Source organism: Morchella importuna, assembly GCF_003444635.1.
Source record: "Morchella importuna strain M04M26 chromosome Unknown Morimp01GS037, whole genome shotgun sequence".
NCBI lineage: Eukaryota > Fungi > Ascomycota > Pezizomycetes > Pezizales > Morchellaceae > Morchella > Morchella importuna.
The window spans coordinates 202,347-227,759 of record NW_025763434.1 but is presented as its reverse complement, the minus strand read 5'-3'; the positions used below and the strand labels follow the sequence as shown (position 1 = coordinate 227,759).

The 25,413-nt window shown below is 50.5% G+C and overlaps 7 protein-coding genes across 7 annotated transcripts; 2 read left to right on the top strand and 5 right to left on the bottom strand.

Moving 5' to 3' along the window:
• Positions 1-695: 695 nt before the first annotated feature.
• On the top strand, positions 696-2,015 carry LAJ45_09563 (uncharacterized protein; the record flags this gene model as incomplete). Its single annotated transcript, XM_046119104.1, has 2 exons — positions 696-1,118; positions 1,191-2,015. 2 exons carry the CDS (start codon positions 696-698, stop codon positions 2,013-2,015), a joined length of 1,248 nt encoding a protein of 415 aa, XP_045967674.1.
• A 1,152-nt stretch (positions 2,016-3,167) lies between these two features.
• LAJ45_09562 (uncharacterized protein) lies at positions 3,168-5,259 on the bottom strand (the record flags this gene model as incomplete). The annotated part of the gene is made up of 5 exons (XM_046119103.1): positions 3,168-3,348; positions 3,408-3,921; positions 3,985-4,737; positions 4,804-4,917; positions 4,995-5,259. 5 exons carry the CDS (start codon positions 5,257-5,259, stop codon positions 3,168-3,170), a joined length of 1,827 nt encoding a protein of 608 aa, XP_045967673.1.
• Positions 5,260-7,958: 2,699 nt separating this feature from the next.
• On the top strand, positions 7,959-9,571 carry LAJ45_09561 (uncharacterized protein; the record flags this gene model as incomplete). The annotated part of the gene is made up of 2 exons (XM_046119102.1): positions 7,959-8,365; positions 8,434-9,571. 2 exons carry the CDS (start codon positions 7,959-7,961, stop codon positions 9,569-9,571), a joined length of 1,545 nt encoding a protein of 514 aa, XP_045967672.1.
• A 1,052-nt stretch (positions 9,572-10,623) lies between these two features.
• On the bottom strand, positions 10,624-12,213 carry LAJ45_09560 (uncharacterized protein; the record flags this gene model as incomplete). The annotated part of the gene is made up of 1 exon (XM_046119101.1): positions 10,624-12,213. The coding sequence occupies one exon, from the start codon at positions 12,211-12,213 to the stop codon at positions 10,624-10,626; it is 1,590 nt and encodes a 529-aa protein (XP_045967671.1).
• Positions 12,214-14,555: 2,342 nt separating this feature from the next.
• Positions 14,556-15,954, bottom strand: LAJ45_09559 (uncharacterized protein; the record flags this gene model as incomplete). The annotated part of the gene is made up of 2 exons (XM_046119100.1): positions 14,556-15,628; positions 15,702-15,954. The coding sequence occupies 2 exons, from the start codon at positions 15,952-15,954 to the stop codon at positions 14,556-14,558; spliced, it is 1,326 nt and encodes a 441-aa protein (XP_045967670.1).
• Positions 15,955-18,164: 2,210 nt separating this feature from the next.
• Positions 18,165-20,685, bottom strand: LAJ45_09558 (uncharacterized protein; the record flags this gene model as incomplete). Its single annotated transcript, XM_046119099.1, has 2 exons — positions 19,596-19,605; positions 19,679-20,685. 2 exons carry the CDS (start codon positions 20,683-20,685, stop codon positions 19,596-19,598), a joined length of 1,017 nt encoding a protein of 338 aa, XP_045967669.1.
• A 1,806-nt stretch (positions 20,686-22,491) lies between these two features.
• LAJ45_09557 (uncharacterized protein) lies at positions 22,492-24,614 on the bottom strand (the record flags this gene model as incomplete). The annotated part of the gene is made up of 6 exons (XM_046119098.1): positions 22,492-23,325; positions 23,398-23,829; positions 24,003-24,087; positions 24,156-24,271; positions 24,374-24,460; positions 24,579-24,614. The coding sequence occupies 6 exons, from the start codon at positions 24,612-24,614 to the stop codon at positions 22,492-22,494; spliced, it is 1,590 nt and encodes a 529-aa protein (XP_045967668.1).
• Positions 24,615-25,413: the final 799 nt, after the last annotated feature.

The following is a 25,413-nucleotide window of genomic DNA, read 5'->3' as shown; positions in this document are numbered from 1 at the left end:
TCTCATGCATAGAAAAAACATAGCTAATCGATCTCTGCTTTTATTTTCCGTATCCGCATGAGGGGGCCCGGGGACAGGCATTGATTGCATGCACCCTAGGCATAAAGGCATAAAGAGGAGTAGACACGTTTTTTAGGGGTCCAGTCCGCGAGGAAGCCATACGAAGTGCGTTTATGCGTTCCACGGCGGCCACGCAGTGTTGGCAGTCATGCGTGCATCGTGGAGGATTGATCTAGAGCTTGAAGTCTTAGCTTCATACTCTGCAGGCCGACTGTCAGCTCGAGAGTAGGTATAGTTGTGGGTTCTAAATGATGGTTGCAGTCGTTCACGGGGTATTAGTGGATACTGGGTATTGGCGAATTGCAGGTAAAAGGTCTCTTTTTTTGCCCTGTCCGCAATCACCTACTTGGTGAGTGAAAAAGAAAAAAAGAAAAAAAAAAGTGTTATGTACTGTCTTCATGGTGGCATCTAGTATGTCAAAAATCCTGGGACAAGCCCCCGTAGCAACTCGCGGTTGCGTTGTCCCATGATTTTTGAACGAGAACTATACCTACATACCTAGAGTGATCTGTGGCTGCCTGCATACCTAGGAAGCGATTCTTTTAGTGGGGCTCTGCTTCATGTGCTATCATACGTCACAACTTCTTCCACCATTATCTTTACCCCCATAGTGATAACTACTTCTCCCAACCACCATGAGACCTAGCATTCGCCCACAGTTGTGGGTGCTCCAAAATATCTTGCGACAAACACTAGCTCCATCGCGACATTGTTCTCGTGTTCGACATTCTTCAACATCAACAACCTATTCAACCCCACTTGCGAAGCATCTCGCTGACGCCATCAAGGCCAATGGCCCAATCTCACTCGCAGTATACATGCGACAATGCCTCACAAACCCTGAAGGTGGCTACTACACAACCACCCGTACCGAAGGCCGTGATCCGTTTGGCCGACGCGGGGACTTCATCACGAGTCCGGAGATATCCCAGATGTTTGGGGAAATGATTGGGATCTGGATTGTCGCCGAGTGGATGGCTCAGGGAAAGAAAAAACATAGTGTGCAGATAGTGGAACTAGGTCCAGGGAGGGGCACGTTGATGGATGATGTTCTTCGTGTATGTGGCCCTACCTACTTTCGCTCACCCCCGAGGGTGGGGACGATGAGTTGACTGAATAAGTGACTGTAGACATTGAACTCATTCAAATCCCTCCGTGATGCAATCAGCGAGATATACCTTATTGAGGCATCCGCGTCTCTTCGTGAGACCCAGCGGAAGCTCCTCTGCGGCGAAGCCACGTCCTTCGAATCTATCAAAAAGGGCGAGCGCTGCATGAGCAAATACGGCATCCCTATAGTCTGGTACGAAGACCTCAGCTTCGTCCCAACTAAAACCACTGCGACTCCCCCTACTTTAACAACTCCCTTCATACTAGCCCACGAATTCTTCGATGCCCTTCCCATCCATGCTTTCACCTCGACTACCAACGGCTGGCGCGAGCTCCTCGTCCACCACCTCCCCCCACGTACAACCCATGCCACGCTCCACACCCCGCGTTCCCAATCCCTCGAACCAGTTCCCGAGTTCGCTCTCACAACGGCCAAATCCCAGACACCACACTCGGCCATCCTCCCAGAGCTCTCCCCCCGTTACAAGGCCCTCAAGAAGCATGTCGACGCCACGATAGAAATTTCACCGGAATCACTAACAATAATGGAGTCTATCTCTACCCGTATTGGAGACTCAAAGAGTGGGGCAGCACTGATTATAGACTATGGCACGGAGTCCCACATCCCCGTGCATTCACTTAGGGGGATCAGAGCGCACAGGACTGTGTCTCCGTTTATCAACCCCGGAGAGGTTGATCTGTCCGCCGATGTGGACTTTATGGCATTGGCTGAGAGGGCATTGGATGCTAGCCCCGATGTAGAGGTGCATGGGCCTGTGCAACAAGGTACGTTCTTGGGTATGATGGGTATGAAGGAAAGAATGGGAGCTCTTACGGGGGTATGAGGGAGGATGATGAGACAAAGAGGCTTTTGGAAAGCGGGTACAAGAGATTGGTAGATAGAGGTGTGAATGGAATGGGTAGGATCTATAAGGCTATGGCTGTCGTTCCCGAGAGTGGGGGAAGGAGGCCTGTGGGCTTTGGCGGCGGTGTTGTAGATACATAGAGGAAAATATGCAATAAAGTATAAGCGATGTCAATTCATAAAGTCGATATCTTAAGAGAAATACATATTGAAGGTAGTAGTTTTCGATGCTAACAATTGATCATTGACAGTGACGTAATACAATAGTGAAGACTACTAATTGATCTTATCTTAATCTAATCGAGTAGTTATCTGCATCATGCATCCTTAATTAGAGTACCGGGGGTTAAGGGTAAGTACTGAGAACCCCTTTTGGGCTGTGAGGGCTAGCGGGTGTCTGCTATTGGTCGATTCAAATAAAAATGACACTTGGTGGCCAAGAGTGTGTGTTGCAGCAACGCAACCTCCATCCCCTCTTTTCCACTGATGCTCTTTTCGAACTCCGCGAAAAACATGTTTGAAGGTTTAGGATTGCTATTAGGGTGATGGCCAGAGCAAGGGCCATCATTTGGTTATTTTTTTGTATTATTAGCAAAATATTTAGATTTTTTGAGTGAGGATATCTGAAGTGTCTTCGTACTTTTTTCCCCCATACAAATTTCAGGGCCAAGACCAAAATTCATTGGTTGCCATGGGCGGTTCCCATTCAAAGGCGTCTCGGTATTTAACGTGCACGCCCGGTACAGCATCCTTCAATGTCAATCCTGGCATTGATTGGTTAGTAAACAACCTCCGGTCAAGGTACGGATCTACCGGCCGGGCATCTTGAAACTGAAATCCTCAAGCTGAGCGATAACTACTGCAGGAACGCAGATACTGCCTGTTCAAGGCTTATATCCCGCGCCACCCCATGTCTCACGCGGCGCCTGACTATCCTATAATATGGATAGATGAATGAAAGTACCGGCTGGAACCTGCTATTGACCTTCATATGGGCACTTAGAATAAATCATACCAGTTTAATTATCTGCCTTCAGGCCATTAAATATTTACAATCGTTATGAATGAATAAATCCATCAACCGCTACAAAAAAAGCAGTACATTGAATAAAGATAAACACGGATTCGTCATCTAAGATGCGTTCTGGGATGCCGCCTGGGGTATCGCATGTTCTTCAGCGTCTCTTGCTCCACCAACGTGATGACCTTCCGGGAGTGTGTTAAGCTCATCCTCCTGTTTATCGAGATTCCTGAACTGGATCCAGAATCCGAGCATAGAGATGAAAGCAATAACAGCCATTGAGCCATAGTTCCTATATGATATTAGGTTGTGTTCTGAGAATGGGAAGCATGTAACAAAGAAAAAGCTTACCAAACAAGTAATGGGTCCTCTGAAAGTGTGATGAATGCTTCACCAATAGCAGCAGCAATAGCATTCATAACCAAAAAGCATGACATAACCAAACTCCTCATGTTCCTTGGTGCTTTGGTGAACGCATACTCCAAGCCAGTAACACTGGCAAAGATTTCGGAAATCGCAATGAGAACATATGATCCAGTCTGCGCCCACACATTTATATTAACCGTAGTTTCGCATTCTGCAGCATGGCTTCCACAATCACTATGCTTGTAAAGGTAACCCTGAATAACAGCAGCCCAGATCATCGCCATAGAACCTGTCAGGAAACCAGCGGCAATCCTCTTAATAGGAGTGAACCTAATCCCAGCTTTTCGGAGTGCCGGATAAATCACGAGATCGCATAGTGGAATAAGGATGATAAGCGCGAAGGGGTCGAGGTTGGACATGATGTCGTTAGGCAGACCATGAGTGTTCATAACAGCGGCCTGAGAAGTTAGGTTGTTGTTAATCTGGTTGTATGTGAGCCCTTATTGGTGGTGAAATGTCAGTATTGAGATAAAATTTTAGACTATTAACTAGTTTAACTCACAGTAAAGTGGAAACCACAAAAATACAGTGCATGCCTTGAACCCTCTCCTGACCTCATCAACCCACAAGTCATCAAAGGTCATCCAGCTTGGCTTAGACTCAGGAGTAAAGTTGCTTGGCTTAACCCTCTCCCAGAAGCTTCCATCGTTCATGTTTTTGTATGTGATAAAGGGGTTGATTGACCATCTCCCCTTCATTCCGAGAACCCAAATGCGCATTGCCTTAGAAAGAACGCTTCCAGCCGGTGGGTGCGTAATGTACTTATTTCTTCCCCAAAACATGACGAGTGGGCAGAGCATGAGCACGGCAGTTGGGAGAGTGAATGAAAGCCAGAACCCAACATATTTCTCAGCGTAAACCATGGAAATCTGTCCAACGAGCGCACCAATGTTGATCATGAGGTAGAACCAGTTGTAGATTTTGTTAGTGGTGAGTGCGGGGTCTAGAATCACTCTTTCTCCAGACGGTTGAGTCGTTACTTTCATCCTGGTTTGAGTATATTGCTCAGCGACAAGTGGGGAGATATTAGCCTTGAAAGCACCAGTTCCGAGACCCATAATGATGATTGCGATTGAAAAACATCCAACCGATCCGTTGGGGTTTTCGATAACATCGGGAAGTGCTGAAACGATGAGAAGAATATGGCCGATAAGTGTGATTCCAAGGGCTACACAGATGGTCTTGTAGCGGCCCCAGTAGGTATCTGCTACGTAGGCGCCAACAAGCGGCATCAAGTAAACCCAAAACTGGTTGACTGAATAAAATCAGTAAATTTTGTCGTGAATATATTTCGTGATTGATCATAACAAATAACACTTACAAGTACCGAGACCGGTTGAGGCTCTTTGTCCAAGATCAAGAGCTCCGGACTGGCCCTCATGGCCAGCACCGGTTCGAGATCCAGGTGGAAGCGGCTGCTGGATGAAATTCGTGACTATAAGTCATTACAACTGTTGCATTAGTTTTACAAAAATCCTGCTAAAAGTCTGTCGGGCTACAAGCAAGACTTACAGACAACAGTCGTGCCGTAGTAGGAGAATCGTTCGCAAAGCTCCACAAATGCAATTGGGAAAGCCTTCCATGGGACCTTGTCAGGAATCCTCCGTAACGAATCCAGCTCCTCAGCAGTTGGGTAATCGTCATCTTCCTCCGCCGTTATCTTTGCTTCCTTGGTATAAGTTGGGACTTCGCTCTCATGCTTCTCAGGAATCGTCTCTGCCAAAGCTGGGTTGTGCTTCGCGCCAATAACGGCATCGTCAATGGCAAGACCACTCATAATTGAAGCTGCTCGTCTTGGTCACTTACGGTGTGGGATTAAGCTGGCTTTCGAAGTTCACCTTGCAATACAAGAGATGGCCCACCGAAACGGATTCTTAGCCGGCCTCTTTATACTCAGATATAGGCCAGTATTCTGTCATAGTAGGTATTTCCTCCGAACCCACATAGCATAGCACATTCCGTTTCTGTCGAAGACCATAACGGCGCTACAACTATCAGGACCTGCCATCGATTTTAAGGGTAGTATCACAAAATAATAGTAATGCAGCTCACAAAAGCAGCAGCAACAACGGCTCAGACAAATCAACAATCCTCTGTGATTTGCCCAGCGGTTTCTTTCGATTAAAACGAAAGATGCCTTAAGAGGCAGGCCCCTCGTGAGTACCTGCAATTGGCCGGACCGCAGATAAGCAACCTGCCTAAACAGTGCTCTACTCCTCCCTTTAGGATTTTGGGTTTTAATCGTATATCTGTGGTGTAGCCGCCTAGCACATGATGATAGGCATCCTTGTGGGAGGCGTAAATCAAGCTATTTCGAAGGGATACGATTCCAAGGCCTTCCCGGGAGAAATCGTGCAATGTGGCCCAACCAGAGTAAAGGAGATTGTAATTTGATAATCCCTTTGCATTCTTTTTTGGCACCAGGGTGCATGTGTGTATCACGTTCCTATGTTGTTTTGCGTGATTCTGGTGCTGTTATCCATACACTTGGACTAACAAGGAGCCCTATTGTTAACGCCCGCGGAAAACCGTCCTGATCCGAGGTGAGGGGTCAGTCGTCAACATTGGCAGATTTCTTTCTACTCCAAGGCCAAGAAGATAAAGAGCCGGACTTATCGAGGTGGAGTAGTAAATAGACAGTTGCTTACAGCTTATGCCATTCTTCCGCGACTTAAAGAAGCTTGGTATCGACGTCGTTTGAAGTCAAACAATGTTGTATTCGAGTAAGCTGAAAGGTGCTTCTACCATTCCATCTGGGGCTTTATCTACGGCGAGGAGAAGAAGCGAGTGAGTCACGAGAAGCATAGACATGTCATTTGTAGTTAATTTACTACATGTACTCGTTTACCACGAAAAGAACCAGTTGCTCAGGGCAAGGATTATTTGTATGGGGTGGCGGTGATCTCTCATACAAATCATTACTGTTTCCGTCACTTGCATTTTTTGGTTCTTACCCTGGTATACGAGTAATATTCGGTCGGGCAGCAACGGCCTCGAAATAAGCTTCTTTAGCTCGCCTAGACGACATCAAGCCACGTCTTGGAGAAAGCTTGAGTCAAGCCAAGTCAAGGACAAGATATTAGCATCACCAAGTGAACCTTGGTATTTTTCTCTAAATCCAATTCAACGATTCAAGGTGTGTATATCATGTCACTGATGTTTTTCGAGCCGGTACTAATATTTGGCTTGTATCGCTAATGATTTCCATCACCTAAGATTTTCACAAGCATCCCAGGAAGTGCAATTTTGCCTCTATCTCTCCAACACCTTGCTCTCAGGAAGGTGTTGGGTACATACTGCAAACCAGGCTTTTGAAAGTCTGGATCTATGATAATTTAGGCACCGCGTAGGGGAATTCGAACTGAACGTTGCACCATCGACCCTATCCCCTGGGCCGAATTCCAGGACTTCCTCTTAAAGCAAAGCTAAGTCACGTTTCCTCGAATGATAGAGCGTGGCTTAGTGATTAAGCATCAGGCTCAGTGACTTTGCCACTGGAAATCACTACTGAGATAGGAAGTCCTGGAATCTGCGTGTCTCACCGGCCCAGGGGATAATTCCGTAGTCGTGTCTAATTGATTCGGGAACTTTGCATCTTGGGACAAGGCAACATTTATCTTGGAATCCTGGGTGCAGGACTCTTCTGCTAATTAATCATCTCATCGGCAAGGAGGGCATGTAGGTAGAGACACTCATCCACACGCCGATGACTGTCTTTTGCCCAAAGCAATACAGGGCGAAACTGTGGGGTTATTCATGACCTTCGACTTTGAGACATCGTTGGGGGCCATTGAGGCTAAACAATAGCCCTTGTATGAAGCAGTAGAAGGTCCTCTGTGTAATATCCCAATGGGGGATAGACCCAGTGCGCTGACGAGCGAACCTCGGCTCTGGAATTTATTAACGGGCGGCCACTCCCGTAGCAGCACCGGAACCCGCCTTAGTTGATTGAGGATGCTCAACTTCAACTTCTACAGATAAGATGCACGAAGTACTCTTAAAGAGTGTAGCTCTACAAACCCTCCAGATACCTACAATACATAGATACATTCTGAAAATTTACAAGTCTGGGACGTATGTATTCTTGGCACCACCCGGAACACCACCGACTCTGCAGCAGAATTAAATGGAGAGGGCATCCATCGACGGATCAGTTGCGATTCCAGCAGCCTCAAATCCTCCAATGATGTTAAACCGATAGCCGTTTGTGCTTTCAAATCTCCACAATTCTAGACGGAAGATGGTGTCGGGTAGCCGTTATTCTCGTACCACTCCATGCACAGCTCATCACGCGATTTTTTTCATGTCTCAACCTCACCCCACTTCGCCGCCCAAAACTCCCCCGCGTGCCTCCCAACACGTTCACACAACATCAGTCAGTTCTCCGACCTCTGGTGCAAGAGACTAACAGAAAAAAATCCCACACCTGTTACTCAACAAACGTGGTCATCTAGTCTCCAAAATCATTTTTGAACAATGTCTGCTGCGTTCGCAGGGCTGCGACTAGCCGGTTCAACCTTTGGTCGACAATGCATTCCTAAGCAACACCTCTCACAAAGATGTTTCTCAAACGGCGCGTTTTTCACTAGGAAATTTCCTAAATCCCCAACTCTGCTTGCTCGTAGGCAGTTTACCTTTACTTCCAAGAATCCGATCCTTGAGACGGCGGGCGCAGGTACGAAGGTGGCTGAGTCGCCATTGGGTGGGCTTGCAGATGGATTTGCGGCGGGAAAGCAGGCGCTCAAGGACGCCGCCCATGTGAAAAGACGCTCTTTCTTCCCGGAGACGAGCAGTAAGGCAGTTGGTTACTGGCTCATTGGATCTGCGGGTTTGGTTTTTGGTATTGTGGTTCTTGGCGGTTTGACTCGTCTTACTGAGTCCGGGTATGTCACCTCCGCCATACATCGCCCATACACTTTCAAAGAAACTCTCTCTAATATTCGGCGCATAGTCTTTCAATTACAGAATGGAAGCCGGTCACCGGTACTCTTCCCCCACTGACAGCGGCGGACTGGGAAGAAAATTTCTCGAAATACCGCAATTCGCCCGAGTACCGCATCTTAAATCCCAACATGACCCTTGATGAATACAAGTTCATCTATTATATGGAATGGTCGCACCGCCTCCTCGGCCGTTTCATCGGCCTCTCCTTCGTCCTCCCTGGTCTCTACTTCGTTGCCCGCCGCCGCGTCTCCGCACGCATGGCAGCGCGCATCGCCGGAATCTCAGCTCTCATCGGCTTCCAAGGTTTCATTGGCTGGTGGATGGTTAAGAGCGGTATCCAAGACGACCTCTTCCAGAAACCTGGCTCCCACCCACGCGTCAGTCAGTACCGTCTCACCGCACACTTGGGCGCCGCATTCGCTGTATATGCTGCCATGCTCTGGAACGGCCTCTCCGTCCTCCGTGAAAACCGCCTCCTGAACCCAGACCCCAAGGCCGCACTCGCCGAATACAAAGCCCTCGCAAACCCCAACCTGCGCATATTCCGCGGCAGCGTCGCCGTCGTCATGGCCATGGTCTTCCTTACCGCCATGTCCGGCGGTCTTGTCGCCGGCCTCGACGCAGGACTCATCTACAACGAGTTCCCTAGGATGGGAACCGGCCTCATGCCGCCAACCAAAGAGATGTTCGACCCCTTCTACTCCCACACCTCGGACAAGTCCGACCTCTGGTGGCGCAACATGCTTGAGAACCCCACCACCGTGCAGTTTGACCACCGTGTTCTCGCCACCACCACCTTCTCGCTGATCGTTGCGCTCTTCGCCTACAGCCGCTACAACCCCAAGGTTGCGGCGGCGCTGACAAAGCGCGCAAAGGTCGGCACTATGGGAGTGCTCCATCTGGCGATCCTGCAGGTGCTGCTGGGCATCACGACGCTTATATATGTGGTGCCGACGCACTTGGCGGCCACGCATCAGGCGGGTAGCTTGGCGCTGCTGACGGGGACGATTGTGCTTGGGAGTCGGGTGTGGCTGCCGAGATATGCGGCGAGGGTGGCGAGTAAGAGGCTTGAGATGTTGAGTGCTGGTGCGAAGGGGTTGAAGCTCCCGGTTAAGCCGAATGTTGTTAAGGCGGAGGGGTTGTAGATTAGGTAGAGTTAGGCCGAGGAGTTGGGAGGGGAGTAAACGTACATACTACACGGTAGATGTTTGTATAAAAGGGTTAGAAAGGAAGGAGCTGGCGCTCCCGATTGTGAATGGTTTTACAGTACATATCTTCGTTTCTTGTATATTATTTAGTACTTTTTTCTTTTTTTTAGAGGCGGATTAAACACAGACACCACTCAATTATACTTTTGTTCTTTGGCGCTCATGGGTTGTCTGCTCAATTTTGTACGACTTGCTTAGTTCTCAAATATCCCTGCGAATTGTCATAGCTTTCGGGCTGCATACAATTAATGAATTATCAATCAGTCAAGTATCCCTGCGAGCCCGGCCAGTGGTGTTCAAACACCAAATATCACTCGGCTTATTCGCTACAACAACCCTGGCTTTTTTTTGTTTTTTGTTTAATTCATTAATTGTATGCAACCTTACAGTTATGGCAATAACAACCCTGGCTGATTGATTAATTGATTGATAATCCGTGATGCAAAAATCATTGCTGAACGATCAATAACGGCATTGGCCTGGATATGTATTGCGAAAGGTGTTCATGCGCTAATAGACTGACTGATGAACGCTATGATTTTCTCATACTCCTAAAATATCAAGCGCCAGTTACCATACAAAAAGAGCAACTCCTCGCCCTCCCAATTGCAACCCAGACAGCACAACAAAACATATGCTCATAACCTTACAAACCGCGCCTCTGTCCCTTGCTCTTCGCACCACGCCTTTCCAAGAGAGCGGGGCGGGGATTAGTCTAGCAGACAGCTACTCCCCTTCTCATATAAAACTGCCACATCCTTTTGGATCTCAGACTCTTATATTAAAACCCACTTATATCCCAGTATCGCACAACGCAACGACAACAAAAGCAATTCAGGACACGGTACCTGTCTTTTCCGGGCTCTTCCTCCTCTAGCCCTTCGTGCACAAAAATGTGAGTAGCGAGGGTTCTAGCTCTATCCCTCTCATTCATCTCGTGAAATTCTTGTATGCTATATTTATAAAACAGCTCCGGGTCTGTCAGGTACTCACACACGGGCAAAGGAGGTAGTCCAGGGATATCGAGCCAAGGTTCTCTGCCAAACGTGTCCGCCTAGCGACAAGATGTCAGGCAATGCACGGAGGAAGAATTTGGGGATACATCCAAACCGGGGGCGTTTGTGGGGGCGTACCCGGCTCATATCCTTCTCTCCAGCTCCTCTCAGGAAGAAGTTCAGTGTTTCCACGGTTACGTTATGTCTTCTTATAAGACGATAGAGGGGGGTCGAGGCCTCTTCGTGGGGACTGGGGGCGACGCGTTCTACGAACTCAACGTGAGGATCCGGAAACCAGTGGTCGAAATAGGCATCCAGGCGGCCACCGATCATGACTCCCCGGTCCTCCATCCAACAGGTTTGGATATCGGCTTCCAGATATGCCAGCGCTGTCCGAAGTCTGCGTTGTACCCTCGCCAGGCTGCTGCTCTCTAATGACTTAAGCCTCCGTTGAGGAGTCACACCACCGTTTCTGAAAGCACGAAATCCCGCCGTAAAGGTATCCTCATCGAAGATTGGTTCGAGTACCGTTGGGACTGGTATCCGGGGATCCTTCCATGTAGTATACCTACTGTTATGATTCACAAAATATACCCTATAAGTATCGGTATATCGTACTTCCCACCCTGGAGGTAAAATGCGCGGCCCGCGCGCGCGCACCCTTGGACTCAGCATGGGCCGCGTCTCCCGCCCTCTCAGATCTGCCAGATCCGTGGAGCACCTCTTACCAGAGGGGCCAGCCAAAGGGCTTCTCACCTTCCTCCACGTAGTATGGTTTCTTTCAAAATTATGGTATAGATCTCTGATCCGAAGATCACCCAGTGGAGGGTTCTTTGGTCTGGGCCCTCGATAGTATGCAGGTGGAGGGTCGATTTCTTCGTCCATTTGGTATAATACATCCACAACCTGTTGCTTTTCAGACTCGTGGTGAGGGACCTGATGAGCTGAGCTGCCCCTTCTTCCCCACTCAAGCTCATCTCTGATCTCCTCCTCAAACCACCTGGGTATATCGTGCCAGGCCGGGCAGTCCTGTATCGAAATAGGACAACGGTACTCAAACCTATACAGAATCTCATTGGTATAATCGATGCTATACGTGCGCTTTGCAGTCTTCCCGTACCTCCAGGCCATGATTGTTCTTGCTCCAACCAGCGGCCTTTCTGCTGCTGGACGCGGATTGTACACAAACGTCGCCTTGTAGACCCTCAGCTGTATCATCCAATGTATGGGTAGAACCGTGTCAGCGCCCGGAGGCGGACAAAAGAATCTCGGGGTGCTATCCAAGTTGACCCAGCTGCCCTCGCCCACAAGTGGGCCGTGGTCAAAGAACGTCTCAAAGGAAGGCCAATATTTGGGCCTGGTAACTACTTGCGACTCATTGTTTGGCAGGATCACGAGGTAATGCGTGCATTTTTCCTCGGATTCGCAGATGGGGGCGAGCTTGAGGGTGATGAACCAGCGTTTGGTTGGGTAGCCGGGGATTATGCAATGTGCTGCACTGTTTCTGATCCTGACATTGAACTCGGGGCAGGTGAAGTCTTTGGTTGATATTGATACAGAGACGTCATGTCCTGGGTGCTTCATCTCGAGGATTCAGTGGATGTCTGAGTTCAACTCGGTGTCGGTGGGTTGTATCGGGTATGGGAGGAGGGGTCGTAAGAGGTCGAGGAATGGTCGAAATGACACGTATGAGGCAAGATTAAAGATGGTCTCTTGGTTCTTAGGGGGGGCAATATACAGCGGAATTTACTGTATATCACGAAAGGTGTACGAAACTCGGTTGCTTTCAAATATTGTATATAACTAATGAGGTCTTATATATAGCCATAAATATAGCCTTGGCGCGTTAGACATTAATAGAAGCATCCGAATTCTAGATGACCACATAGTGACAACCATATATGTTCCTCTGCTCCTAGGCTCCGAGGTCTGACGTTTTCTGTGCCCACGATATCGAGTGACAAGTCATGATTCTGACAACCGGTTGTAGGGCGCCCACCTTTGGCTCTTTGTGAGAGCTTGGTAGACTGAACTCTTCGAGCCAGAGGCTATTTTGTTTCTTTGAAGGGTATCCTTTGGCATGGCTTCATCAAGCCTACAGTCGTTATTCCACCCTGCTATACCTATACCCGCCTACCCCCCTCCCCCGACTGTCCCGCCATATGCACAGCACATATTCAAAGATCACCCGTAGCCTCGAGTTATCAGGAACCGGAACAGTGACGGACACTACCCAGTTTGATCCGAGCCTGACCACAGCTGAGGCCATAGAGAGGAGTTCCAGCCATCGACCCTGCAGTGGGTTCGAGCTTCCATGTCATGTGTACCTAATAATAGACCTATCTTCGATTCTTGATATATGCGCTAGCAGGCCAATGCAGTAATTAGAATACGGTATTTCCGAGTAGCAATTCCACCCTCGTTTGGTATTCGCAGATACTGTCCGTGTCGTAGGCAGGCAGTATTGTACTTGACAAAATATCTTGACGTTTTATGAAGCTCGGTCGAATTAATCAAACACTAGTCTAACTCTAACCAAAGAATCCCCTAAACCTTCGTCTGTCCGGCCCCACATCGGATAGACTTCAACAGATAGAGCAGCTACGTAATCCACTCTACCCCACGGTCCCTAGAAGCAAAGCAGAGGAAAGGATATCGATATGTAGCTATAATTATATCATCCCCCGGACTCAAGGGATCCCCCACGCAGAGGAATTAACCCTCCGGCGGCTCCAAACCCAAACCCGGCCAATTAATTCAGCGGAGGTACTGTTTGGCCTCTAGCTCTCTCCTCCCAAATTCACCAACTTTTGCCCGTTTTATATAGCTTCAATTGGATGCAAAACCAAGTCAGCTGTTTTTATTCCATCTACCATGTTTAAAGCCGGCCACGCCCAGAAGTCTGTTCTCCCCAATTGAGGGGGAGCTAGCTCTGTCGTGAATTGAAGAGGTGCTAGATTTCCCACACGTTGCTCTCGAGCTCATGATCACCGTGACATCATTATAGCTGCCAGAACCTCCGGAGCCTATATTAGCTTAGACCCTCGACTCGACTCGGTCGTCTCTTGGCAATAAGGGTTTGGGGTAGGTATTTTAGTTAGGCCCATAATTCGGCTGCAACACAGGTAGTTTTCGAGTTGTGGTTTTTCCACTACCCTCGAGGTTTTCAGATTATTTCGGTTCTGGTTTTCTAGAGGATTATTTGCCTTTCAGCGCTTGCTGGTTGACGTTGGAGACTATGGAAAACACATACCTCTCAAGGCGATTCCCCAAATTTGCGTTTAATTATTCAACAGTCCAGAGAGAGTTGCTGTAGTTTTAATTTTGGCGGCCGAACGCCCCACCCCATACACTTCAGAAAACCACACCTCGTGCTATAACCACCGAAAAATCAAATCGCTAGTTTATTGTAATCCGTGGCAGCCGAACACAGCCTTAGTTAGCTTCCACCACTCTGCATCACCAAAGAGCTAGCTAGAGCCGACTCGTGATAATCGAATTGCTTGATTCGATTCACTTGTATCACACACCCCCACCCCCAAATTTCTACTCCCTTTGAGCTACACAAAGGGAAGCATAGCTATAAATAGAGAGCATAAACAGAAAGAAAAAGCCAGAAACACAGCGCCCATCTAGTGCCTCTGGTGCTGAATCTGCCTTTCATAATAATTAATTTATCCAATTTTTCTTCTTCTTCTTTTAATTCAGTCGATCCAGTGCTCATAACCAGTGTTTCTAAATAACAACTTTATAAGCTTAAATAAAAAGGTTAAGCCCAAGTGTTTTTTTCTTCAATAATAATAAAATATAAAAAAAGCGGTTTCCAGACCCCACATAAAGGCCACAATAAAACAAAAAAGCAAAGTAAAAAAAGGTCCCTCCCCCCCAATCCCTCAATCACCCCCCCCCCCCCCAAGGTCCACCACTCACTCCTCCACCGCCGCCTTCGGATTATCCATCCTCGCCTTCTGCTCATCCCTCCTCCTCCTCTCCTCGCCATTCAAGCTCCTCACCTTCACATTCATCACCTCCGGCGGCTTCTCCACCTCCTCCTCCTCCTCCACATCCTCATGCCTCATCGGCATCCCCGGCGGAAACCGACTCTTCCTCTTCGGCCTCAACACATACCTCGTCAACACGGGATAAAAGTACGCGCCCCTCGCCTTCTCCTCATCGCCCGCATGAAAGATCAGCGCCGCCTCCTCCAGCTCGTCCGAGTGCTGCTTATGCGACTTTGTCTCATACGAGCGCACATACTCGTACCGAAACTCGTCCTCCTCCTCCACGGCCTCGTCGCCGCTCGTCGGATCATCCTTGTACGCGGCAAACTTGCGCTTTATCCCGCTGGCCACGCTGCTGCTGGCGGGGAGGTAGTAGTCGAACACGTCCTGGCCCACGGCATCCACGTTGCCCTCCTCGTCAACGGGCTTCTCATGCGGCTTCAGCAGCCCCACGTCCAGCCGCGCATCGCGCCGCGCGCCCGCAACAACAGGGTTCGCTGAGAACTTGAACAGCATGTACCCGCCGCTGTCGCTGGTGGCATTGAAGTCCGGCAGCAGCGGAAACGTCTCCACCGCGCGCAGCTGCGGCTTATTCGGGTGTCTTAGCTCCTTCCAGTTCCTCTCCGCGTTGGCCGCGGCCTTATCGCCGGCCGCGAGGTTCTTGAGGCCGATTGTGCCCTGGCCGGCCGTCTCCGGGTTTGCGACGTCGAAGCCCTTCAGGATGGCCTGAAGGATGCGCAGCGGATCGTTGTCTTGGTCTTTTGTGGCTGTGCGTTTTGCGCGCGAGGCCTGCAGCATGCGGTCTGAGGTGGTGGAGCCGCTGCCCTTGAAGGTCGACCGCGACTGCTCGGCGGAGATGTACTCGGTGCGGCGCAGGAAGGAGATTGCGGATGCGGAGCCGGTCTTTGTGAGTGCTGTCTGGCCGAGCGAGGATGCGGAGCGGAGGAGCAGGCGGTCGCGGGGGTCGACGGGCGGGGTGGGGTCGAGCGGTCTAATTGCTGCCACGGGGGTCAGTCGGGAGTAGGGATGGAGGGAGAGAACACTAGCTGAGCAAGTGAGAGAGAGCAATACCGGCGTCATCGCCATCAAACACCCTCGGCACATGCACCATGTCCAGCGGCATGCCCAGCTCCGAGTCCACGTCCACGCACAGCGACTCGGTGCGCGCCAGCTTGCTCGCAAACGACGTGTCGGTGAACTGCGCGGCCGCGCTGTTTGGGATGTCGAGAAGCTTGGGCGGACATTGCGGCGGCGGAAGCGTGTTCTGGTAGCGGATGCGGACGATGTAGTCCTGTGGGTAACCGCGTGGCGTGGGCCGTGACATTGGTTCCTTCCTTTTTTCTTTTTTTTTTTTGGTGAAGGGAAGGGGGAGAGCGGGAGAGGGAGAGGGAGGGAGGGAGGGGGAGAGGGAGAGAGAGGGGGAGAGAAAGGGAAAGAGGGAAGATTGTGAGGAAAGGTTGTGAGGATTGTGAATTGTGTGGACGGAGATGGTTGGATTGGAGAGAAAGCCGGAAGGGAAGCTTGTTGACGAGGGATGGGTGCTGCCAAGACCGGCTAGGGGCCAGGGTTTGCAAACATGGGAAGGGTGCGAGTGATGATGTGTGAGTGGGCGGGGGAAGGGTGAGTGAGAGGCTGTGATTTGGGGTGTTCTTGGGGGTGAGGGGGCCCAGCTAACGGGAAATGCATGTGGGATAGAAGCTGAAGACCTCTGCGGTGTCTATTCTTGGTGGTTTCAAAAGCTCTGCCATGAAGTTCTCGCTCTGTAACTATGTATAGGCACATGGCCCAACGTGGCCCAAGCAAGCCTTATCGGAAAGGCCCCATCTCGTGTATATCAAACTAATCGGTTGATTCAAACTGCGATGTAGTGCCCGCTCTACCTGCCATTGGCCACTCGCAATTACAAAGTGCCGAGTGCAGCTACCACACACAACAACAGCCAGCCAGAGCTGTAGTACTGTCATGGTTGCCCTGGTACTAGATGCTACCAGATCAGCTAGATCAGCTATGCCACGGACCGAGGCCTCTGTGTCTACACCCTTAGCTCGTCTACGGAGCCATACTTAACATTGATAGGAGTGATCGAGGTTATGCTTTGACGGCTAGGTATATTATAGTCAAAGGGAGGGATACAGACCCTTTCATGGCAACCAGTGTTTTTGACATAGCAGTCAGGGTTTTTGCATGGCAACGGAGGTTCCTGGCGTAGCAACCAAGCGAGAAAAAAGGAAAGGGGGGGGAAAGGAAAAAAGGAGTGCCGGATAAGCACACCAGGCCCTCCATGTGCAAACATAAATATAGCCACGTAGATCAGGTACATGTAGTCAAAACCCTTTACGCGGTAGGGAAACTTTTGTATATTACTCACGCATGTACTCGCCCACGCAACACACCCACTCGCTCACCCATTCGATCACTCACTCTTATATATCTTATATATTCCGGCATCACTTCGCTCTCTTCTCTCACACTTGCTCAAATGCCTACTTCTTATCAGAATGAAACCAAGCAAGCAATCATCAATCAATCAATCAACTTCAATGCCTGCCACATGCCAATACCCAGGTGTAGGCTGATAGCGGAATATGGGGAAATACTCGAAGAGCAAGAGATGGTCATCACAGGTTGCGCATGAAAAAGCATCATGTAAATTCTATCATTGGCCGTGTGGATTCTCACCGTATGTCGGCTGGCTACGAACCTAGCTGCATGTACGTACTACGGTAGCGGCACATAAGTTGACATTCATACTAGTACCTCAGGGCTGACTGACGCGGCCCGCTCCCGTCTACGGGCAACAAGCGCTATAGCGTCATGGCGAGTTTAATTCTGATATATCACACCTCTACACCAATCGTCTGGTAGTGTAGTGGTCAACACACCGAAACTCAGCCCGTAGGTGTCAGTGCTGTGAGGAGATCTTGGGTTCGAATCCCAACTGACGACATCATCAATTTTTTTTTTTTTTTTTTTTTTTTTTTTTTTTTTTTTTGGGGGGGGGGGGGCCTCAGAACAGAGGTTGAGAAAAAAACACTAGTGTGTTCTCATCAGCTAGTCTGTGTCTTCGACTATTTCTTTTGTGTCTTTCTTTCTTTTCTTCCTCTATTCTGATCATCATCGTAAGATCATTCGAGCTGGTTTTGCTTTCACGAACTGAATTTGAGCATTTCTCCCGTAACTCACGTTGGATAAAGATCTGTAATAGTATATAGGCCTACATTTTGCCCGCATCTTTATAAACGATGATAGTACTTAGCTCGTTAAGACGACATTTTCTGTCAAATTACACGAGAAGCTAAAAGATCAAGACAGACACGAACGAAGGCTTGATCACACACTCATATGAACTAGCTAGCCCGCTTTGGACCCCACCAAACGCTCCTGACTGATCATTAAAAAATGGTTTTTTATACTCTACGGGGGGTTTAAAAAAAAAGTAGACTCTCGATCATTGACAGTGACATTGGAATTTTTTGGAGTATCTATATACAAGTTACATAGCCCTATTATACACATCACATTTCTCTTCCTATTCTACACCCACTCACGCCCCACCCCCTTCCTCATCCCCGCCTTCCTCCTCTTCTTCTCCCCCTTCCTACTCTCCCTCTGCCTCACCACCTTCTTCGCCCCCACCCCCGCCCTCCTCGCCGCCCTCTCGCGCAGCATCCACGCGCCCATCGTGTCCCGCTGCCCCACGCCCCCGCCGCCGGGCGTAAACACCTCGACCGCCACACTCAGCCCCCCCTCCTCCTCCTCGCGGCGCTTCCGCACCTGCGCGACCAGCTCGATCCACCCGAGGCCTGAGAGCAGGATGTCGGTGGAGAGGATGCGGTAGGGGAGGGCATCGAGCGCTTCGGGGGAGCGGGAGTGCAGGTGCAGGTCGCGCGCGGCGGTCACGTCGTTGGTGAGGTGGTAGAGGCCGGCGGATTTGATGTGCGGGGGAGGACGGCGGGGGGGAGGTTGGCGTCGTCGTCGGAGGAGGAGGGGTGTAGGGGTCTTCGGTGGAGGTGGGGGTGGCTTCTTCTGCTAGGCTCTCGTCGGCGTCCTGGGTGTCAATGACTGGCTCCGCCGGGTCCACGGCCATCCCATCCACAGTGTCCGAGGTCCTCGTAGTCCCCTCCACCATAACCTCATCCACACCCGGCGTCTCCTCCCCACCAGGCGGCTTCTGATACAACTTCATCCCCTTCCTCCCCTCCGGGTCGCGCTCGCCCAATATCCCAACCGCCTTCCTTGTCGCCGTAAGATGCACCGGCAGCCCCAAGAACGGATACGCCAGCACGACCAACTCATCGTCGCCCTCGATGTGCGGCGTCAGCATGATGACGCCCGCAATGACCAGGCTCTGCCCGCGCTTGATGGTGATCTGGTTCGGCTTGATGTAGCCCTCCATGTGGAAGAGCTTCTGCTTGTCTGCGCGGATGTGCGGCAGGAGCCCCGTGGGGCCGTGGCCGACCCAGCGCGCGAGGCCGGGCAGGTCGATCAGCTCGCTGGTGGTGCTGCGGCCGGCGGTCTTGTACACGATGCGGATGGGGGCCGCGGTGGTGCCGGGGATGTGCGAGACCGTGGGGGCGATGTGGGGAGTCTCTGAGGCTGGGGGGAGCCCTGCGAGTTCTCTCTTCTCCTTCTTGCTCTTCTTCTTCTTCTTCAGGGCAGGCGGCGGGGCGTCGGGGTCGTTCTCTGCATCTGCAGCGGCGGTGGGGGGAGGGGGCAGGATGTCGAACTCGCCGGCCTCCTCCATGCTCCCCATGACGGCTCTCCCGGCCTCCGGCCACACCTCCTTCACCAGCCTCGACTTGCCCACGTTGACCGCACCAACAACCCATATCCCGCCCTCGCGGTGCTTCGCATCCCTCTTGATGTCCCCCACGCCCCACCCGCGCTTCGCCGACACCGCCCAGAACTTCTCATCATCGCCGCCATGGCGGCCCTCGACGCGCTCGCCCTCGGGCAGCGCATCCTTCACCGTCTTCTTCATCCACGTCATCAGGCTCGACACCTGCTGCCACGTGCGCAGCAGCAGGTCCGCCCGCGTCACCACATACGATATCGTCAGCTCCCTCGTCACGGCGCGCGGCAGGTTGGCCCACAGGTGGCTGCGCAGGTCCGGCTGCAGCGACATGGGCAGGTCCGCGGCGTCAATGAGATGGTAGATGTGGTTTCTGCGGTGCCTCGACGCCGCCAGCAGGCCCGTGAGTGTTTCGAGCGTCGGGTACGATGGCAGCGGCGGCGCCGTGTTGTGGTGCTGCATCGCGTGGCAGCGCGCGCAGCGGGGGATTCTTGGTGGGGGGGGCGGCGGCGGGGGAGAAGTGTCGAGGATGGGGGGGGTCTGGTGGAGGGGGGCGTTGGTGGGGTCGAGGGAGGCGGCGAGACGGTCGAGCGCTGCGCGGTAGATTTCGTCTTCGCGTTGCTTGCGCTGGGTTTTGATATTGGGGGTGGTGAAGCGTTCGGATTTGGGGCGGCGGGGGTGGTAGTAGCCGGGGAGCGTGGGGGAGGTTTGTTGCGAGGGGGCGCCGCAGCCGGGGCAGAAGGGCGGGGGGACGAAGGGGGGAGGGTCGGCGGTGTTGGGAGTAGCAGTAGCATCATCAGCAGGAGTCGTAGAAGGAGCGGATTCTTCTGCTGCGGCAGTACTGGTAGCAGTGGATCTAGATTCTTCGGGGGAGGGTATTGTGACGGTAGCAGGAGCGCCGGTAGCAGCATTGATAGTTGTAATTGTAGGCGGCAGGTTCTCGGGGGTGATGTCTGTGATTTCCGAGTTCTCAGGCGCAGTTTCTGAGCTCCCAGCACCGACTGCAGCACTCAATGCCCGAGAATCATCAGTAGACGCAGAATGACCAGCAGCAGCAGCACCGCCATTGGCAGCAGCACCATCACCAGCATCACCATCACCAGCACCAAGAGCATCAGCAGCAGCCCTCTCGGTGGTAAGCAGCCGTCGCCGCCCACCGCCCAAGAAACCCAGAAGCGGTGTCCGTGGCAGTGGCGGCCTGACCAGCAGTGAGAGCAGCCTCGGTCGACTGCATCTGAGAGCTATGCGCGTAACTGCAAACATTGCAATTGTGCTGTGTGGAGAGGATGAGGGGAATCCAATCAATCAGTCAATCAACAATCAGTCAGTCAGTCAATCAACAATCAGTCAGTCAATCAATCAACAATCAGTCAATCAATCAACAATCAGTCAACACTCAGCCAGTCAATCAACAATCAATCAACACTCAGCCAGTCAATCAATCAACAATCAATCAACTTTTTCTTCCTCCCCCTGTTTGTGGTGGTGGGGTTAATAACAATGAGGTAATACGGCGAATTGTTTTTCCACGGCCGACAGGTGGGGATGGAGGGCGGCTAACCTGATGGAGAGAGAACTCTCGCGGCGGGGCTTGGCGGGGGTCAATGATTGATCGGCGGGGGTGGTATAATGAAGAACGGTCTGTATATAATTATCGGATAGCATCTTGCAAGCTGGGTGCATGTATTTGTTTAGGCTGGGATTGCACCAAAATGAGAATGCAAATTCCATAATATCCCCCAATTACATGTAGTTAACCCATGCACGAATCTTTCAGAAGTGCAGGCGCCCACTATTAAGATATACCGCTTGGACAAAGTCTCCAGTATCATGGGCCCCATACCAAGGTTTATTTTAGCTATCCGCTCATCCACACCCACATCTGAAAGAGCTACCTACTAGCACCAGTCTTAAATGGGTTCATAACAGTAGCTGATCTTCTACCGAGAACTCCCTACAAGTATAGCTAGTAAAGTACTGGAGAACAGATTTTAGTATCGGGGTATATGCCACCATCATTATATAGGTGTTAATTCTAAGATAGTATTTTACATAACATCGTCCAGAATGATATCGAAGAGCATTGATCCCAAGACGAAGTTGCATTCCATGGCATCCCCCCCTTGAGCACACCAACAACCCGTTTACAACAGGGTCCAATACCTTAACGCCCGATACACCAGCTAGCTATAGAATGGCTCACACACACACACACACACACGCACACGGCCGCGATAAACACATTACAAACTAGGCACCACAACGTCTCTAGACCAAACAGCCAGTCCAACAGACAACGGCACGCGAGAATTACCAGCGGTGCAAAACCACACACAAACCTCCAGCAACCTACCTACCACCGAGAACCCTGCCCCGGCCGGGTCGGTCCACTCTACTGTTGTAGCAAAAGTCGCTTATTACATTCATCACGTGGAGGATGATGAGTGTGCAAAGCGAAGCATAGCGGATCTTTGGTCTTAATTGCCACCCTTTACCTAGCCTAACCACCCTCCAGCTCCAAAGGCACGTGAGCAATATATATAATATGCGGCATTGCTAGTAAAGTACTCTAATAATTAAGAAACAGGGTCCAGGGATCATCCGCTTTCGGGAATCGTTCTAGAAGAGCTCTGGTTCTAGAGTGCTACTCTATCTTACATATAACCACAGTACTGTATAGGTAGGTAGGTACTAGCCCCATACATGTAGTAAATACCACATCCAGTAGTATCTGCCAAAGGGTATCTGGTGGTTAAATCCAACCCCGATTTTTTAGGAGGACATTACAGGCTAAATATGTATGTAGATATACCTTGCCAGTTAGTAATACCTCCTCCACTCGCTTGCTCGGTAGTTAGATGCAACTGGTTGTAGTAGAGTACATGTGAAGATGGTACTTGAAACGGCACAAGAATGAAATTAGGGTTAATCTATAATACAACATATAATAATAACAAGGCACGGTCTACTTTTTTTATTTCGCTTTTAAGGTACAGCCTCAATGAGGGATCTGCAAAACAAATCTCAATGGCAACGAAAAAAATACAACATTCCATTCTAGAAACCCAATTAACCCAGAATCTCAATCTCGGTCTCACTTTGATGAAACCGCTGATGAGCCTCGAGCGCAAAGACCGGGAACCGCTCGCCGCAGATGGGGCATGGGTCGTTGTGTGAGAAACCTCGGGAGCCGATACCGCCGTACTCGACCGAGGAGTCGGAAAGGCCGTCACCCCATTCGAGCTCCACCACCTCCTCCCCCTCCCCCTCCTGCTCTCCTCCCTCGTCTTCGTCCTCTTTGACTTCCTTTATTGGTTCTGGCTCCTTCTCCGGTGGGCTGTTGTACTGCTGACTGTTGTTCACTATCCCATCCAGATATTCAGTGGGCCCCTCCTTATTTTCCCAGCTTTCGCTCCTTGGTCTGAGCGTGCTGAACATATCCCTAATATCGACCCCTCCACCTCCATCCGCCATATTAACCGCCGCCACATTAACCAGCTGCAACTCCCACTTCCTCTCTGTGCACAACCCTTTAAACAACCCCACAACCACCTCCCTCACCAGCCTCTCCGCTACCACATCCAATGGCGTCGACAACGAAAACACATATCCCGGCATTCGCCCGCTCCTGCTCATCCGCGCAAAGTCCCTGTTCCTCGTGTGGAATCGGATGGAGAGTCTAAAATTCTTCGGGTGCGCAAGCCATTTCTCACCGCCAGGGCCGATCAGATCGGCATGCATACGTTGGAGGAGCTTCAATGTTAGCTGGTGCAGCACGGGGGTTAGTTGGTTGAGGCATGTGATCCTTCCGGGGCGGAAGGTATCCTCGATACTGATCTGAGTTGGAACAATTGGTGCTGCGGCAACCCTGGAAGGGTCAATTCCATGAAGTAGTCGCCATATCTTTTGCCCGTTGCCGCCTGTGAGCGGCTCTAGCTGTGCTGGTGTTGTTATTACAGATATTACGGTACCTACCGTGACCTTTTCTGATATCTCTGTGAATTCAATCTCCTCGTCTTTAGTAGTTCTTCCCAGAACCTTGTCTCTGATCTTCTGCGCACTTTTGAACCCAACTCCTGGGACTTTTCCAATCTCGTGTCCGGCTAAAAACGCTGCTTCGAAGCCGGGCAAAAGGAGAGTTTGTGCATCGGGTTTGTTGACGCTGCCTGCGAGTTTGGCTGTGAGCTTGGTCGTGGAAATACCTGCGGAACAGGTGTGGTTGAAGTTTGTGAGGATCTGGGTTCTTATGAAGGAGGCTAGATGTGAAGCGAGAAAGAGGCGCTGGTGGAGTAGCGAGTGGGGTCCGGACGATGCGGCGGGCGGGTATGTGTAACCAGGTAGCTCGTCCCAGACGAACGGAAAACCCGCGGAGGGGTCGTTACGAGAAAGGCGGAAGAATGAGGGGTCCTTTGAACCGGGTTGGAATCTTAGTTGTGACATATTGAAATCAATCATTTCCGTTGCATCAATAAAAATCTATTTTTTTCGTTTTTTGTTTTTGTTTTTTGCCCACTCTTAGTCCAAACCAAAACACAACCAGATAATTGTTTTTCTGTAGGTTTGAAGGAAAAAAAAAATACCTCGTCAAGACCTAGGCGCTCCGTAAGATTGTGCCAGACAAACTCCCTCACGAAAAGCCATATATTTTTGGAAACAACACGAAACCTGGGTAAGACAAGTTGACGTTGTAACTATTAGTTATCGATAACTAAGACCGGCTTGCAGCGGCTAACCTCGTCAAATCCTCTCCATTAACAATTACTAGATTTTTGCATTGCTTTTTTGCGGCAGTAATGAGCTGTAGCTTCTTGACGCCTTGGGCCCTGGCAACATAGTTACAGGTGGCCAGCTTTTTTTTCCCATTCTCAGCTCAGTAATGTCGTATTTATGAAACCCTTCTGCCCGATGCACAGATGGCATGACAGCAGGGATGGTCTAACTGCCAACATACGATGTTCTTTTGCTGAATTCCTAGAGGAACAGTCTTCAGGGCGGAGTTTTCATTCTCGACGACTGACGCGTAAAAACAATCGAAGTCCTAAGGGGGGTGTATGTATGCGGGATGTCAGGGTCTCAGTCCAAAGTAAAGCAAACAATAGTATGACATGAGGCGAGAGGAAGGTATTATCTATGTATGTAGGAGTATGAGTACTCACGAAATGTAGGATGATAGGTTCCTTGCTCTGCTCCATCTAGGTGCGGGAATTGTCCACGGATTGAGGAAATCACCTAGGTACAAATACAAGCTGTTACGATGCTCTATTGACAAAAAGCTGTTCCCACGCGGTTGATAAGTCGATGGCACGTGAGCAAGAGAGAAAAAGGAATTTAAGTGGGCCTGCTACCCGTCGCCATCCAGGGAAACATGGGATGACCGGTGCACGGACCAGGCGAATAAGGCATAGCAAACCTCAGATGATGACAGCCCAGTCCAAATAACATTTCACGGCCGGGTCCGCGGGCTCAAGCTGGTGATGTTCTATTGGTGATTCTAGGAACTTACTGTAATAATAGTCCGGTTGCACTACCCGAGAATGGTCGTTTTGCTTTTGATGGCTGGGGTTAGGTTTGTAGTACGGATTTCACCATCTTCCTGCATGCAAATGATATTCACACATCTTTTGCTGGTGAGATTTACCCCTCCAGAATGGATTTCAAACCCCCCAGAGCCATATCACGATGTGTACATACAGTAAAGGACTTTAATAGCCCGAAGGACCGAATGTGAAAGAAAGAAAAAAAAGGTCAACTGAAGGATAATTCATATCTATCAAAAATGTTCCGTTTTATACGCAGTTCCTGTCCCTGAATCCTCCGTTCCTCCGTCGCACTACTACGAGATTTTCCGAGGAACGTTGCCGGTAAAACTCACGCTGCCCCTCGGCTGTGAGGCAATTCTCAGGGTAGGGCAGGGGTGAAAAAAGAGGTGAGTGCCGACAAAGAACTGAGACGTGCGGGCTGTTCTCGGATCATCCGCACGTGCGCTTGCTG